Consider the following 15669-nt stretch of genomic DNA (forward strand, 5'->3'; position numbering starts at 1 on the left):
GATTGAGGCTCACGTTTCAATTTCTGGCATTAAAATTAAATAATTAATATTTCCATTTCATTAATTTGGTTTAAAATCAATATATCAATTTTTGGGGACAGCTGGTTTGCAAGAAAAATGAGGTTTTTGGAAGGAAAGGACTAAAAGGATCCTGTTGACTTAAACCCCAGCCAAGTGAGATTTTTAGAAAATCTTTTATTTTATTAACACTGGGTTGTTTTTTTAAGCAGTCTTTGTAGTTTTATGTTAATTCAACTTTTTAAACTCCTTTCAAAACTTATTTTTCTTGCTGGCAAGCAGACTGTAATCCCAGCTAGGAAGAGATGCATGTGGGGAGCACAGCATCCCAAATATCCTTTCCAGGAAATTTTGAATTGTATTGAATATTTGACAAAAAATCTCACTGCAAGTAGACAATTTTATCCTTTTTTTTTTTTCATGAAAGATGTGAGATGCTGAAGAGCTCAGAGGGGATGAGGGTGGTTATCTCCACCCTTGGATTCTCTGTGGGGGAAGGAGAGCAGGGTCAGAGGTGTCAGAGAACTCGGGAATTTGGGGAGGAGAATTGTTTGGGTCCAGCCCTAGGCATCAACATGAGCTGTATGCAAATGTGGGACGTTTGGGAACCTGCGTGAAGATAAGAGCTTAACGAGGGTTTAATTGTGCTGCTGGAACGGGATTAGGATTTGGGGCTCCACCAAATCTCAGGCTTTTCCTGAACTGGAGGTCCCTGCCAGAGGGAAGATTCCTCCCAGGACCGGGGGTTGAGGACAGGGCGTTCTGATTTCCTGCTCGTTTGGAAAAGGACCGGGGGTTGAGGACAGGGCGTTCTGATTTCCTGCTCGTTTCGGAAAGGGAGGAGATCTCTGTGTGCCCCGGAGGCTCCATTTGTACCCCAGACTGGGATTTGTGCTGGAACACCAGCGTGGAGCCCAGACCTGACTCAGCTCTCCGGGTTCGCTCCTTGGGAAAAGCCGAGGACAGGAAAGGCGATGCAAATGAAGGAAACCCAAATCCAAGCTGGCAGTGATCACATGACAATTGTCATCTCACTCCTAATTAATTTCTAGGCTTTGAACAGTTCCTTAAGTTGTTCTAGTAGAGCATCTTGAGTTTTCCTTGGTAAAAAATATCCCCGGATAATTAAAGTTAGAAGATGCAGCATCACTGAAGGCTGTGATTCATGAGGAATATTTATTTTGAGGAGAATTGAAATATTTTAATTGGTGCCACTGTTAATTAAACTATTATAATATATTACACTATACCATTATATATCATTACTGTTAATCCTATTTAGTTACCAAACCCAAGGAGAAATGTATGTTAGTTTTCCTATGAGCAAGAAAAATGTAAATTTTTTAGTGTGACTGTTCTCTGAGGAGCAGACTCTTTACACTCTGGCTGTGAGGAGCAGCTCCTTCACCTCCTTCACACAGCTGCCAAGCACATTCCCTCTGGATAAATGCTCCAAACAGCATCGCAAGTGGAACTTTCTCAGCTGAGATTTGCTCTAAAATTTGGAAACACAACCTAAAAAAACCCCTCTCTGCATCACTGTGCACGAGGGGATGAAATCAGCCCCATGGATGAGAAAAGCAAAGTTTGTGCTGTGGCTGCTCCTGGATCCACAGCACGGAGCAGCGAGCAGGAGGTGCTCTGAGGAAAGCACTTGTAGCATCTTTAAAAATTCTAATTAAGCCACTCCAGATAACACTGACATTTCCCCCCATATTTTTTAAATTCTCTTGCCTGTTCCTGGCAGAAGGAGAACCCTCGAGCTCCTGTTGACATTGATCCAAAGCCCCACTGACAGGAGTGAAAGCACCACCCAGGCAAGTCAAACAGAACAAATACCTCCAGATAATTCTTTTCCAAGGGAAGCTTTCAGCTGATGAAATAATTTGGGCAGAAATGTGGAAAAAAAAATGTAGAATGTTGAGCAACAAGGTGTCCCTGGCCATGGTCTTTGAGGTCCTTTCCAGCCCAAACCACCCTGGGGTTCTGTGACTCCATGTTAAATAGAAAGAGTGCTACTCACTTGGCTTGACAGGCAAAAATAAACTTTAAATTAATAAATTCAAATGGTACTAAACTAAGCTAAACCCTGATGCTACAAATAAATGTTCTGGTTTATACATTAAACAATCTGACTGTTTAGTTGGTTCTATTCTTTATTTCTCAGTGGTAAGAGCTGTGAGAAGCTGGGGTGAATTCCAGTTGTTTCATGTTCAAGAATGTTTAATTTAGAATCTCACAGAAGCAGAATGGGTCTCATGAAGATTTTAAGATCACGGCCTGGGTTTGAAAGGACAATCTACAAAACTAAGAAAGTTTATGAAAAAGGGGGAAATAAGCTGGAAAAGAATATTATTACATAAACATATACATATACAAAATACAAATGGATATAAATTGGAGATGAATAAATGTATATGAATTAGTAGGAGAATGGTTCTAATGATTAAAGGAAAGAGTCTTTGGGTTGTTATCTCTAGATAAAGTCTTTAGTCAATTTTGCTACACTGAGGAAAGAAAGATAAATTGTTTCAAGGTGGAATGTCTGAAGTTAGAGAAGGGAAGGCCAAAAATGCCACAAAGGGCTCGGTTAAGGAAGAACGGTTTCCATGGGAAAATAAATATTTATGAAAAATAACTGGGGCGTCAAAATCACAGAAAAGACCCTGGTGGTAAGAAGAGGAAGGAGAAAGATACTAAACTTCGAGGGAGAGAAGGTGAGAGGTTCAGGTTTCGCTTTCAGCCATGCTTTCTTCAGAAGATAACAGACACCAACAGAGAAAAGAAGATGTCACATCTCCTTTGGAGGACGCTGCAAGAGAAAGGCGAAGGATTTGGGTCATGGAGGCCCCTGCTATAGATGAAGGTGTGAAAAGGAGCATCTGGGGCACGCCAGCCCCTCGGAGCAGCGTGTGGGTGCGGGCACGGGAGCGGCGCGGGCGCTGGGGCCGAGGCGGGCGCCGGGCTGCGGCTGCACTCGGTGCGTTGCCCCTTTAATTGTGTCCCCAGCCCTCGGGCGTCCGTGTCCAACGCCCACGTCAGCAAATACCTTTTGTTTCTGTGCCGCTCGGGCTCGCAGGGCTCGGGGCTGCGGGAGCGGGCGCTGCCGGAGCCCCGCTCCCGGAGCCTTCGGCGGCGGCGGGGCCGCAGCCCGGGCGGAGCGGGCGAGGCGGAACCGCCGGTTCGAGGCGGAATCGCCCGTTCGAGGCAAGGCCGCGGTGGCAGCCGCAGCTGCTCTGGGCTCCTCGTCTTGCCGGAGCTGCCTGAAGGCTGCGCAGCTCCCGCGGGCGGCACGGCTCCAGCCCCGCACCCTGGGGATGGGGATGCTCCCGGCTGGAGCACACCCATCTGTGCCAAATAGTGCGGGTTGGCTTTGTCATCCTTGTTGTCCTGTTGGAAAATGAATCCATGGTTGAGAATATCGTGGTTTAAATATATTTGTAGATTTAAAGAAATGCTGTTATTTGGAAAGATAGCTGTAAAATGGGGTCTGACATTTTTGGCTGAGTTACACAGCACTGAAGTCAAGAGTGTAATAATTTTCTTCATTTTTTTAGAACAACGTTTCATTTCACCTTTTCTGGGATGGAGATTTCTTCTCATCAGTTTCACCTCTTGCAGCAACTAAATGAGCAGCGCAGGCAGGACTTGTTCTGTGACTGCAACATCCTGGTGGAGGGCAAGGTGTTCAAAGCCCATCGCAATGTGCTGTTTGCCAGCAGTGGCTACTTCAAAATGCTCCTTTCGCAGAGCTCGAAGGAGACGAGTCAGTCCACGACAGCCACTTTCCAGGCCTTTTCTCCTGACACCTTCACAGTCATCCTAGATTTTGTGTATTCAGGCAAACTGTCGCTCACTGGTCAGAATGTGATCGAAGTCATGTCAGCTGCCAGCTACCTGCAGATGACCGATGTGATCAGCGTGTGTAAAACCTTCATCAAGTCGTCGCTGGACATCAGCGAGAAGGAGAAGGATCGCTACTTCAGCCTGTCAGACAAAGATGTGAGTTCCAACGGCGTGGAGCGCTCCTGTGTGTACGGCGGGGGGTGGAGGGCAGAGAGCAGCCCCCCGCACTCCCACTCCAGCCCAGACCCTGCCACGTGCATGATGGGCGGCAACGCTTGGGGCAGTTTCAACTATTACCCCAGCTCTCAAAGAAATGCCCAGCAGCAGCTGTCCAAACACGAGCAGCGGCAGGATTCCCTGAAGAAGCCGCGGCACGCGGGGCTGCAGCAGCCCTCGGACATCCCGCACTATAAATCCAGCAAGCTGGAGGACAGGGCTGCCGAGCCCGCCGGGCACGCCGCGCCGCCCGAGGAGCAGGTGCACATCGACACGGAGCTGGAGGCTCCTCACGTGGGCTTCCAGTTCGGCCAGGGGGCTGAGGTGCTGCCCAGGGGCCTGGCCGTGTCCCAGCAGGAGCACGAGTCGCCCCGCTCCTCCGGCAAATCCAAGGCCTCCAAAGCTGAGGAGCAGTACGGGAGCATGCCCTCCATCCTGGGAGTCATGGGGAGCTGGGCTGAAGGTGAGTGGGCTCAGACACCTGGGAATCCTCTCTTCTGCCTCTGAGAAAACAGGTCTTGCTCAATAGTAAAGCACAACTGCCACAAAGAAGGTGTATTGTCCAGAAATGTATGTTTGGAAAGTTTAACTCATTATCTTGAAATAATTTTGACTTCTTGAAGTAGCTGGGGTATTCAATTTAAAAATAAATATAAGTTGGGATATTTTTAAGCTCACTTTCATGAAATCACAGAATGGTTTGGGTTGGAAAGGACCTTAAAGCTCATTTTGCTCCACTCCCTGCCATGGGCAGGGACACCTCCCACTATCCCAGGCTGCTCCAAGCCCTGAGGCTGGCTTTACCAGGTCTGTGTTCATACAGCCAATGGTCCACTCCTCCTTTATTGCACACCTGTGTAATCTACAGGCAAACACAAAACCTTTGTGCTCGAAACAACCAGTGAATATTATTTTAACAAAAGTGATGTGCTATTCTTCTCGTAAAACACCTTTTCCTAGAGCATTACGTGACACAATTTTAATTTTTTTTTTCAATCCTATTATTTTCTGACAGATGACCTGGCCAGGATGAGGTTCAAGTGCCCGTTCTGCAGCCACGTGGTGAAGAGAAAAGCCGACCTGAAGCGTCACCTCCGCTGTCACACGGGCGAGCGGCCGTACCCCTGCGAGGCGTGTGGGAAGAGGTTCAGCAGGCTGGATCACCTCAGCAGCCATTTTCGAACTGTGAGTATTTTTAGCAACTGCATGATTTATTTAACGTATAAATCTGGCTAATTAAACACAGCGTGAGTGTATCTGGTTGATCTAATGACTCCTGTAAAGAAGAGGGGAATAGAAAATTAATTTGCTTTGGTTGCAGTCGAATTGAGGGATAATTTGCAGGAAAGGGGAGGAATTTGTTGGGTAATTGATGGCTTGCAGAGGTTCTGCTCTCTGCAGCCTGTGAGAGCTCCAGTGGGCAATTACCACGCCTGGGCTGGTGCAGTTCAGTGTTTGACACCTCTCAAATTGAAGCAACGCCATGACTTGATTTTTATCACCTCCCAAAAAATTGCGTACACTCAACATTCCGTCCCTTGTGGTGTCCCCAGATCCACCAGGCGTGCAAGCCCATCTGCAGGAAGTGCAAGCGGCACGTCACCGAGCTGACGGGGCAGGTGGTGCAGGAGGGCACGCGGCGCTACAGACTGTGCAACGAGTGCCTGGCCGAGGCTGGCATCGACAGCATCCGCATTGACTTGGAGGCTGAGGCTCCCCTGGAGTTCCCACAGGACGGGGACAAGGATTCCAGGTGGCACTACGGCGGGGAGGACAACAGGTCTGACGTGGAGATCGTGGAGGATGGCTCCAGCGACTTGGTCATTCAGCAAGTGGATGACAGCGAGGATGAGGCGGAGGAGAAGGAAGTGAAACCAAACATTAGGTAGCTGGAAGAGACAAGGATTGGGAATTCTGTGGAAGAGGGAGGATGTGCTGGGAGCAAATGCCCTCTGCCAGCTGATCCTACAGACACATGTGGTTGAACAGGTCCAGACTTGCATGTATTTATGGACACGTCATTGAGGCCATGCTGGTTTGTTAGCAGAACCCCCATGTGTTGTTTGGTTAAAAAGATCCATCCTGGAATTAGGGATAAACAAGGAAATGCAGTAGTACATGGATAATTTTTATAGCAGGCAATGGGGCATGTCTCAAAGCCTTTTGCAAGGAGCTCTGAATACTTTTTAAAAGTTGCAGATTATTGTAAATTACCCAATTTTTACACTTGGAGAGAGATGGGGTTTATATCACTGGGCCATAAACAAAGTGTAAAACTCCCCACACCAGACAACCTCTCTTGAGTGTTCAGAAGTGAAGAGAATCTTCCATGAAATTTCATGAAATCTTCATGTTATGATAAGGCAAACAACAGCTAATTAAGAAAGAGCATTTAAAATGTTTTGGCACTTTTGTCTGGAAAAGGATTTCTGTAAAATTTATTAGGATGAGATGAATTTTAGTAGATCATATGTTCAAGACTGATTTCTTTAAAAGAAAATAAGCACATAAATGCTTAACACATCAGAGACAAACTGATTAAAAATTTGGATCATTAATTGATGGCAGTAAATGTTTTAGTCTCAAAATTAGGATCTCAGACTGGGCTATTTTAAGAAGCACTATTAAAATACTCTTTTTTTAGATTTTGAAACCTCTCAAAAGTGCCCAGACATGATGGGATTGTTGGGGTGCAGGGCCAGGAGTTGGATTTGGATGATCCTTGTGGGTCCCCTCCAGCTCAGGATATTGAATTCTGTGCAACTTTTCCAGTCTGCACCACTGAGACCAAGATGTACTGGAAGTTCTAGACACCATATTTGTGTCAGTTCACCCACAATTAGGCTACAGAGATGACTTATGATGAAGAAATGTTACTTTTTTAGGAAATGGAGCTTGGTTTTGCTGCTTGGTGAGTTTCTCTTAGCCAGCACTGGCAACAGGAGAGGAGCAGGAGATGCTCCTGGGGTGCTGCTGCTCTGCATTCCTTGGACACACCTGAGTGTTGTTCCAACTTTTGGGATCATGGGACTCAATGGCTGTAGACTTAGAAAATGATATCTATTTTTTTCTTTTTTACAGCTTTGTAAGCATGTTTGGCTGAAGCCCGGGTTTCTTACTCAACAATCCCACATTCATATGTATATGTATATGTACTATATAACCTTGCCCAGGGACAGCTAAAATGTCACTATTTTCTTTTTAGTTGTGTAAAAATTGTATAACTTTCTTGTATCATCATGACCAGAGAGTGCAGAATTTTCATTCCAGGCTGCAGGTGACCAACAAATGACAACTGGAGAACTTCATGCTAAATTCAGTGTAAGCATTAAGCACCCTCCTCTTCATGGGAAGCATCCCAAGGACACAAGAAATGGTGTTTTATTGTTCCTACAAAAATTAGAATTGATTGGCTTAGGTTTGGGGTGGGGGTAATTTAAAAATCTTCATGATTACCCAGATGAAAACATCTTAAACAAGACTTACACTTGATTTTATGGGACATTTGGTCAGCAGCTCAAAAATGGACTTGGTGTGAAAACAGACATTTAATTTCTTGGAGCTTTTCAACTCCTAAAATGCCTGTTATTAAATGGCTTAGAAATATTCCTGAGCAACCTGGACTAAATCAAATACACAGAACAAGAAATATTTCACAGAACATGGAGTGACTTTGCTCAAATTTCATAGATGTTTCCCTTTCCCTTTCCATTAAACAGTTTGACAACAAATCCCAGGTATCAGTGCCTGCTCTCCCAGGGTGAAAACGTGGCTGGAATTGGTCTGGGTTTCTTTGGGGATGGATGAAGGGGAGGGGAAAACAAAGTGTTCTCTCCAGGCCTGAAATCTTAACTGCCAGCTGCAAAGGTCAGACTATTAAGTGTTTCTTAATAGTGGGGGTGTTTTTAGAAGCAAAGGGATTTTTGGATCAATACTCAATTTAATTAGAGATCATAAATCTAACAATACTGAGGAGCAGATGCTTCAGAACACATCTGAAGTGGCTCTGATGGGCAAATGGAACAATCTATCCACAGGAAGACTTTTACTTTTTAAACACAGGCAGATTAATTGTTGATTTGCTGGGCAAATAAGGGCTTTTTTCTGGATTTATATATTGTTCTTCTCATTAGTAAAACTAGATATCTGTAGTCATTTTTAAAGTATCATATTAAGCTTGGAGGTTTAGCTCAAGGCTGCGATTCCCACAGGTCAATGATGTTTTTCTGTTTTTTAAAAATTACCATTTTTACATTTGTTGTCTTAATTTTGGTCGTTGTTTCCTTCTTTTTGTATTGCAAGACAAGATAAATGTTAAGTGCCTTCTGTTTTCCACGTCCTTCATTTTACACTCACATATTTTCCTTTTTTTTTCTCTAAATGAAAGTATTTGTTTTCTTTTTGTCTCCTTCCATTGCCTCTGATTGTCTTCATATTTCTGTAAGGATCACATGCCCCTCATCAGCACAAGGAACATTTCCTTTCAAGGAGGAAAGCAAAGACCACACAGGGATGTTCCCACTGAATTTATTTACTTCCTTGTATTTCTTTCATCTTTATGTCTCATAGGGACAAGGTTTAGTGCTGGATTTGATGTTAGGGTCTTTTCCAAGAATTCTGTGATTATTTTTGCCTGGTTTGTGTTTACTTTGTATTCACAAAACCACAGTCAAGAGTGAAGACAAAGTTCATCATCCTCTGATCAATGTCTCTTAACTATCCTTATTTTCTGACAATATCTTCTCATCCTTTCAAAGGCTGAAATACTGAATTTAAAAATTCCCTCTCTTCCTTTTCAGGTGTTTCTTACAGAATTCTCTCTGCCCCAAAAAACCTATGACTTGTGTGATGCTTGATTAGTTCTTTCACATAATTTCCCTTTTTTTTTTTCCTGTTTGCCATTAAATTACCTAAACATCCATATTTGCTATCCAAAAAATGTCACTTGTCCTTATCTCAAAGGTTAAACAGTTGGGCAGCCCCACTAAAAAAAAACCAAAAATCCTAAAGACTGACTTCAGAATGAATCTCCCTTTCCAGCCTTTTGTAATTTGGATTCTATTCCACTTCTAAAGAATTGACATAAGAAAGAAAAAGCAAGAATATTGATTTAGGGTGGCTTTGAAAATACTGAAAGCCCACAGATCTCCCAGAGGGCTGACTCTGACTGCTACAGGTATCCTTCCCTTACTCCTGGCTCTGCAGAATGTTCCATCCTCCAGGATTTTGGGATCCATCTCAACTTTTCATCTCAACTTAAAGAGAAAAAAACCCCACAAAACACTCTGTTGGATATAAAATAATGGAATATACATTTCTTCCCTGAAGCATCTGGTCACTGTCAGAGTTATCCCATTACAGAGCCATGCCAATGTCTACCTTTCTTCTATTTTAGTTACTGGTGCTTGGAGGCAACAAGTACAAAAATGAAATAGAAGCAGAAATCCCCAATTCTGCCCAAAAGATTGAGTTTTGAGGAAAAGGCTGTTCTAATCCCCCAGCCCTTGCCTTGCAGAATTTTTCCATGAGGTACAAATTCATGCCAACACTGTCTGTTGAGTGATGGGTATAAGTTGATAAGCTACTAAGAAAAGCTTATAATATCATTTAGTTAAATATTTTCTATACTGTTTAACTTAAAACCTTTCTACATTGGAGCCGTAACCTTTCATCCTACTTAACTCATGAAATGCAAAGAGGAGGCTTATTCAGTGCATCAAGAATTTTAAACAGAGCAAGGACGCAGAACAAGAGATTTTGTACGGAAAATTGGGAGGAGTGGCTGGAAAGAGCCTTCCCTATCTTGGCTTAGCTGCTGGAATAAATTAAACACTATTGAAGATCTCAGCCGACGCCTGCTGTGGAAATGGGAACTGTCCTTTGCCAGGTTCTTGCAGCCTGCTCTGAGGAGGGGACTGTACCGATGACTGCAGAGCTTCCTTCTCAAAATTCTTCCATGATCTCCAGGAATAAGACTAAAAGAAATCTCATCTAACAGGCACGAATTTGAAAGCGTCTTGTCTTCTAACAGGCTTCCTGATTCCAGCTTCCACCCAGAAGGGAAAACAGGACAATCTGTGTATTGCACTCCTACGTGCAGCGCTTTGCTTTGGGATTATCCTCATTGTTTGAATACAAAAACCCCGTTATAAAAATGCTGCGATATCGACTTAACATCATTAATCCTACACCGCGGAGCTCCGGATCTCTGCCGTTCCCGTTCAGGTGGCGCCTTCCCTCCTCGCACACAAAGGTAGCAGCAACAAAGCCCCGTGCGAGCGGGGCAGCGGCCTCGGAGCAGCGTGTGGGTGCGGGCACGGGAGCGGCGCGGGCGCTGGGGCCGAGGCGGGCGCCGGGCTGCGGCTGCACTCCGCGGCCAATGCCGGCGGCTCGGGCCGGGAGGGCGGCGATCCCGGGGCGCTGCCGCCGCATTCGAGCGGTCCCGATGCGCCGGGGCGGAGGCTGCGCCCACCGGGGACCCGCGGCTCTGACCAGGGCGGGAGGGCCAAGTTCTCTTGCAGAGTCCGAGAACCACCATGGCTTGGTCGACATAATTTTCTTTCTTTTGGGATACGGAGTAATCCCGCTGGGACATCTTTTCAGCTCTTTTGGAGTTAAGTTTCTTGTCTCTTGTTATGCAGAGCAGCGGCCGCGGGGAGATTGGAGATGCATTGGGAATGTGATAGCGCTTTTTAAAACAGAGCTCATCTCTTTAAATTAGGATTCAGCATCATTGATTTAGATTATAACGATGATGTTTTTTCCTTTACAGCAAACGTTCCTCTTACTCCCCGCCTGGAATGGAGATTTCTTCCCACCAGTCTCACCTCCTGGAGCAGCTGAACGAGCAGCGGAAGCAGGACTTGTTCTGTGACTGCAACATCCTGGTGGAGGGCAAGGTGTTCAAAGCCCATCGCAATGTGCTGTTTGCCAGCAGTGGCTACTTCAAAATGCTCCTTTCGCAGAGCTCGAAGGAGACGAGTCAGCCAACAATAGCCACGTTCGAGGTCTTCTCTCCAGAGACGTTCATGGTCATCCTGGACTTTGTGTATTCAGGGATATTGTCTTTAACGGGTCAGAATGTGATCGAAGTCATGTCAGCTGCCAGCTATCTGCAGATGACAGATATCCTCAATGTCTGCAAGACCTTCATTAAGTCCTCATTGGATATTAATGAAAAGGAAAAGGATCATTACCTCAGCCTCTCGGCCAAGAGTGAGAGCACTGAGCCCACCCCTGCCCGCCCGGCTCTTTATCGCTCCAGAAGGAAAGCAAAGAGCAACCCCCGGCGCTCCTACTCCATCCCGGATGAAAAACCCAACGGGAATGAAAACTCCTGGAGCAGTTACAGCAGCTACCTGTCCTCAGAGGTGATCCTGCAGCGGGCAGAGACGCAGCTGTCCAGAAGGGGCAGGAAGCAGGGCTCCACGAGGAAGCGCCGCAAGCACCTGGGGCTGTCGCAGAGCTGGGAGCTGGGAGGGGGCAAAGCGGAGCGAGCCGGGGCCTCGGACCCTGCTCACATCTCCCACGGAGCAGACGAGGCAGAGTTCGATGCTGAGAACGACGTGGATCAGGAGGACTTTGGATACCATCCCGGAGCAGAGGCCGGAGCCAAGAGGTGGTCGGTTGCTCAGCTAGAACAAGAACTTTCCAGAACTCCTGAGTTCATGGAGTTAAAGGCAGAAGAACTGTACACCTCAATGCCCACAATTTTAGGGGTAATGAGTAGCTGGAATGAAGGTAAACAATAGAAACTGCTTGGAAAAGTTTGGTTTTATTTAGGAGAATTCGGATGGTGATTTGGAAGGAATTTGTATGGCTGCATGGAAACCAAAAGCCTGCCTGGAATGATAGGTGATTTTATCTGCTCATTTTTGTGCTAATACTAAGATTTTAAAGCCAGAACAGGGCATGGGAATAGGAATGGGACTGACCCAGGTATTCTGTAAATTTCAACCAAAACATGCCTGATTATTTGTGCCCAAGCGGAGTTTAATGAAGCCTGAAGGGCTGTAATTGGCCTGGGGACCTGAAAGACTGAGTTTCTCCAGTATGTGGCAATAACAGAGGTGTTCAACCTCAGCCCAATCCAAGTCCCTCACATGAGAGGTCCTGGCATTGCTGGGATGTTGCATTTTGGGGCCCAACCAGCCCAAACTTCTGACATCACCTGCCCGAGAGGATGGAACAAAGCTGACAGGTTTATTCCCACGTGCATTCCTTTGGAAATGAACACATCTGTAGATCATAATTGCATATTCTAAAGTCATCTTTATATTTCACACAGAGATTAAAAATGTCAAAGCTATGAAGCATTAGCTGGTGGAAGAGTCAGATATGATGGCTATGTATAAATAGCTGCATATTTATGATAAGCTTTATATCTAAAAAATGTTGTCAGGAGGAAAACACTATCAAGTGGTCAATTAACATGTTAAATAAGAATAAAAATGCAAGCTGGGGGATATACATAGATATATATCTAATAAATATATATCCCCCTTATTTATAAAACTATTTTTAAAAACTTATTTTTAGTTCAATTCATCTCTCAACAATATCTGTCTTATTCCATAACATTCCCAAATCAACATTTCTTATCTCTAAGTTTACACAGATACTTTGTAAGCCTATCAAACTTGGAAAATTTTCTATAAATCCATTTCCCACATCCCCCAAAGCCTGTATTCTATGTATCATTATATACTGTAATACATACTTATACAAGCATCCAAATATCCCAAATACTGGGGATTTTTCCTATTTAAAGAAAACTCGAGCTGTTGTGTATTTTAATCTGAAACCTGGTGAAAAGTGCAGTGAGAAAGCTCTGCTGTGTGCCCTGTCCCGCCAGGTGACCTGCCCTGGGTACATCTCAAGTGCCTGTTCTGCACCCACATGATAAATTATTATATATAATACATACATAAGCATCCATATCTTGGGATGTTTCCTACTTAAAGGAAACTCAAGCTGTCACGTATTTTCAAGTGGAACTTGGTGCAAGTGCAGTGAGAAGGCCGTGCCTGTGCCCTGTCCTGCAGGTGGCCTGCCCTGGATGTGTTTAGAGTGCCCATTTTGTCCCCACATGATATATATATATATATATATATAATACATACATAAGCATCCATATATTGGGATGTTTCCTACTTAAAGAAAACTCGAGCTGTTGCGTATTTTAAGCTGAACACTGATGGAAGTGCAGTGAGAAAGCTCTGCTGTGTGCCCTGTCCTGCCAGGTGGCCTGCCCTGGATGTGTTTAGAGTGCCCATTTTGTACCCACATGACATATATATATATAATACATACATAAGCATCCATATCTTGGGATGTTTCCTACTTAAAGAAAACTCGAGCTGTCGTGTATTTTAACTGAGCCCTGGTGCAAGTGCAGTGAGAAGCCGTGCGTGTGCCCTGTCCTGCAGGTGGCCTGCCCCGCACGCGGTTCAAGTGCCCGTTCTGCACGCACACGGTGAAGCGGCGGGCGGACCTGAAGCGCCACCTGCGCTGTCACACCGGGGAGCGGCCCTACCCCTGCGAGGCCTGCGGCAAGAGGTTCACCCGCCTGGAGCACCTCCGCAACCACTTCCAAACGGTAGGAAAACCCGGCACGTTTGAAGAATTGCTTTGTAGTTCAGCAAAGACTGCTCGTCGTGAAAGTGTGAATTAATTCGCTGGTGGCAGCTGTGTAGGCATCTCCAAACCCAACACCAGAAAAGCAGCGCCTCAGCTTGAGTTGTTTAATTATTCATTATTATTATTTAATTATTCATTGTTTAATGTGGCAAATTGTATTTAAAATTTAATTTTTTAGCGCCATTCAACACATTTTCTGGCACTGCAAAGGGTCAGGACCAGGTAATAACTGACGCAGACTCCATGCATTTATAGAAGGCTCATAATAATCTTCATTAAGAAACCTATGCTTTTATACCCTAGTTTGCTACAGGTGGACCTAATTGGTTGTTTAATTAAAACACCATCACTAATTAAGAAATCACCCTTTGGTAAGCAAATTTCCATAACACATTCCACATGTTTACACCACCAGGTGAGGCAAGCGGGTTGTTTAATTAAAACACCATCACTACTGGCTAATTAAGAAATCACCCTTTGTTAAGCAAATTTCCATAACACATTCCACATGTTTACACCACCAGGTGAGGCAAGCTAAGATAAAAATTGTTTTATTTAAATCTAATTCTTCTCCAGAACGATGCCTGGGAAAGTTGTCTGTTGCTCTCTGTGACAATTTTCACAGTCTAAAATAAATGAATGAAGGCCGAATGTGTAAATGTTCAATCCTTTCAGATCCACCAGGCTGGCAAACTGATCTGCAGGAAGTGCAAGCGCCAGGTGACGGAGCTGACGGGCTGCGTGGTGCAGCAGGGCACGCGGCGCTACCGGCTGTGCCACAAGTGCCTGGCACACGCCAGCTTCCACAGCGGCCCCGAGGACTTCAGCGCCTCTCAGCATTCTCCTGTCTCCTCCACGGGAAACAAAGGCCCCAAGTGGGATTTGGAGGAGGAGCAGAAATTAGATGAAGAGACAGTGGAGGAGGAGGAGCCCTATAATTTGGTTGTCCGACACAATAACGATGAGATTCCAGATGAGGTAAAGGAAAAGGTGAAGCCAAACCTTAGGTAGATCTTTGTGTGTTTGTTATTGTTGTGTCCAAGATGAAATGACTCGTGTCCTACCAACTACTTTTAATAAAATGAAGTATTGCTAAAATTCTGTTCTGAGAAGCAACATCTGGACTGAAACAAGTTGTTCTGCAGACATGGAACAGTGTAACTGCTTCTAAATGTCATCCAGAAAGTACTGAGGATCATAAAATAGCCTGAGTCGAAAGGGACCCACAAGGAACATTGAAGTTCAGCTGCTCACTTTTATCTGGAAACTGTTTAGGAGAATTGTTTTATATTTCATCAAAGACTTGCTCAGAGCTCCTGCTCGTCATGGAAGTGTGAACCAGTTTACAGTTCTGCAAAGGTTCTGTGTGATACAGATTTCTAAAAACCAAATATTGCTAACTTAATCTGGAATAACTCTTCCTGAGGTGAGCAGCTGAGAAATGTTAAACCACTTTTTTTTTGCTGAGATTGTAATAAATTTGTACATAACATCAGAAAGTTCCTAAGAAAGGAGCAAGGGAAATAAGTGGAGTTCTTCCTGTTGAAGAGAGCTTTGTTTTCTCAGTGAACTTTACAGCTTCTAATAGTTGAGAAAAGCATGATTTAGGAACTCCCACAGCCAGAGTAGAGTAGGTGACCAGAGCATCTGTAGTGCACTTGGATAGTATGAATTTGCCTCTTTTTTTTTGTACTGTGAATTTTATAGAAAGATACACCAACGTGGTTCCAAGGAAATAAAAGTGCAATCACTGGAAGTGCAGTTGTCAGGTTTTTTCAATTTCTTTTCCTAGGATTGATGCAAGATTTGCTTAAACCCATCTATCTTACTCTGGGAGTGAAGAGGCCAAGTCCCTTGAATTTCAGTGGGACATTTGTGACTTTGCAGCTACTTTGGAAAGGCTCTCCTGCTTTTATAACTTTAGGGTGTTTGACAGCATAAAACTATTTT

The 15669-nt window shown here is 44.7% G+C and overlaps 2 protein-coding genes across 4 annotated transcripts; both read left to right on the forward strand.

The window, feature by feature from the left end:
• The first annotated feature begins 1836 nt into the window (after positions 1-1836).
• Positions 1837-7686, forward strand: LOC120513797 (zinc finger and BTB domain-containing protein 8A-like). Its single transcript, XM_039733518.1, has 4 exons — positions 1837-2884; positions 3576-4543; positions 5096-5265; positions 5634-7686. The coding sequence occupies exons 2-4, from the start codon at positions 3604-3606 to the stop codon at positions 5967-5969; spliced, it is 1446 nt and encodes a 481-aa protein (XP_039589452.1). The 5' UTR covers positions 1837-2884; positions 3576-3603; the 3' UTR covers positions 5970-7686.
• Positions 7687-7966: 280 nt separating this feature from the next.
• LOC120513798 (zinc finger and BTB domain-containing protein 8A-like) lies at positions 7967-14817 on the forward strand. Of its 3 annotated transcripts, none has more exons than XM_039733519.1 (4): positions 7967-10333; positions 10853-11820; positions 13509-13678; positions 14395-14730. In XM_039733519.1, exons 2-4 carry the CDS (start codon positions 10881-10883, stop codon positions 14728-14730), a joined length of 1446 nt encoding a protein of 481 aa, XP_039589453.1. In that variant the 5' UTR covers positions 7967-10333; positions 10853-10880. The 3 variants fall into 3 exon arrangements, with proteins under 3 accessions (XP_039589453.1, XP_039589454.1, XP_039589455.1); XM_039733520.1 differs by lacking the exon at positions 7967-10333 and adding an exon at positions 10454-10693; XM_039733521.1 differs by lacking the exon at positions 7967-10333 and having other exon boundaries at positions 10881-11820; positions 14395-14817.
• The last annotated feature ends 852 nt before the right edge of the window (positions 14818-15669 follow it).

Source organism: Passer montanus, unplaced genomic scaffold, assembly GCF_014805655.1.
Source record: "Passer montanus isolate IOZ18808 unplaced genomic scaffold, ASM1480565v1 scaffold89, whole genome shotgun sequence".
Taxonomy (NCBI): Eukaryota; Metazoa; Chordata; class Aves; order Passeriformes; family Passeridae; genus Passer; species Passer montanus.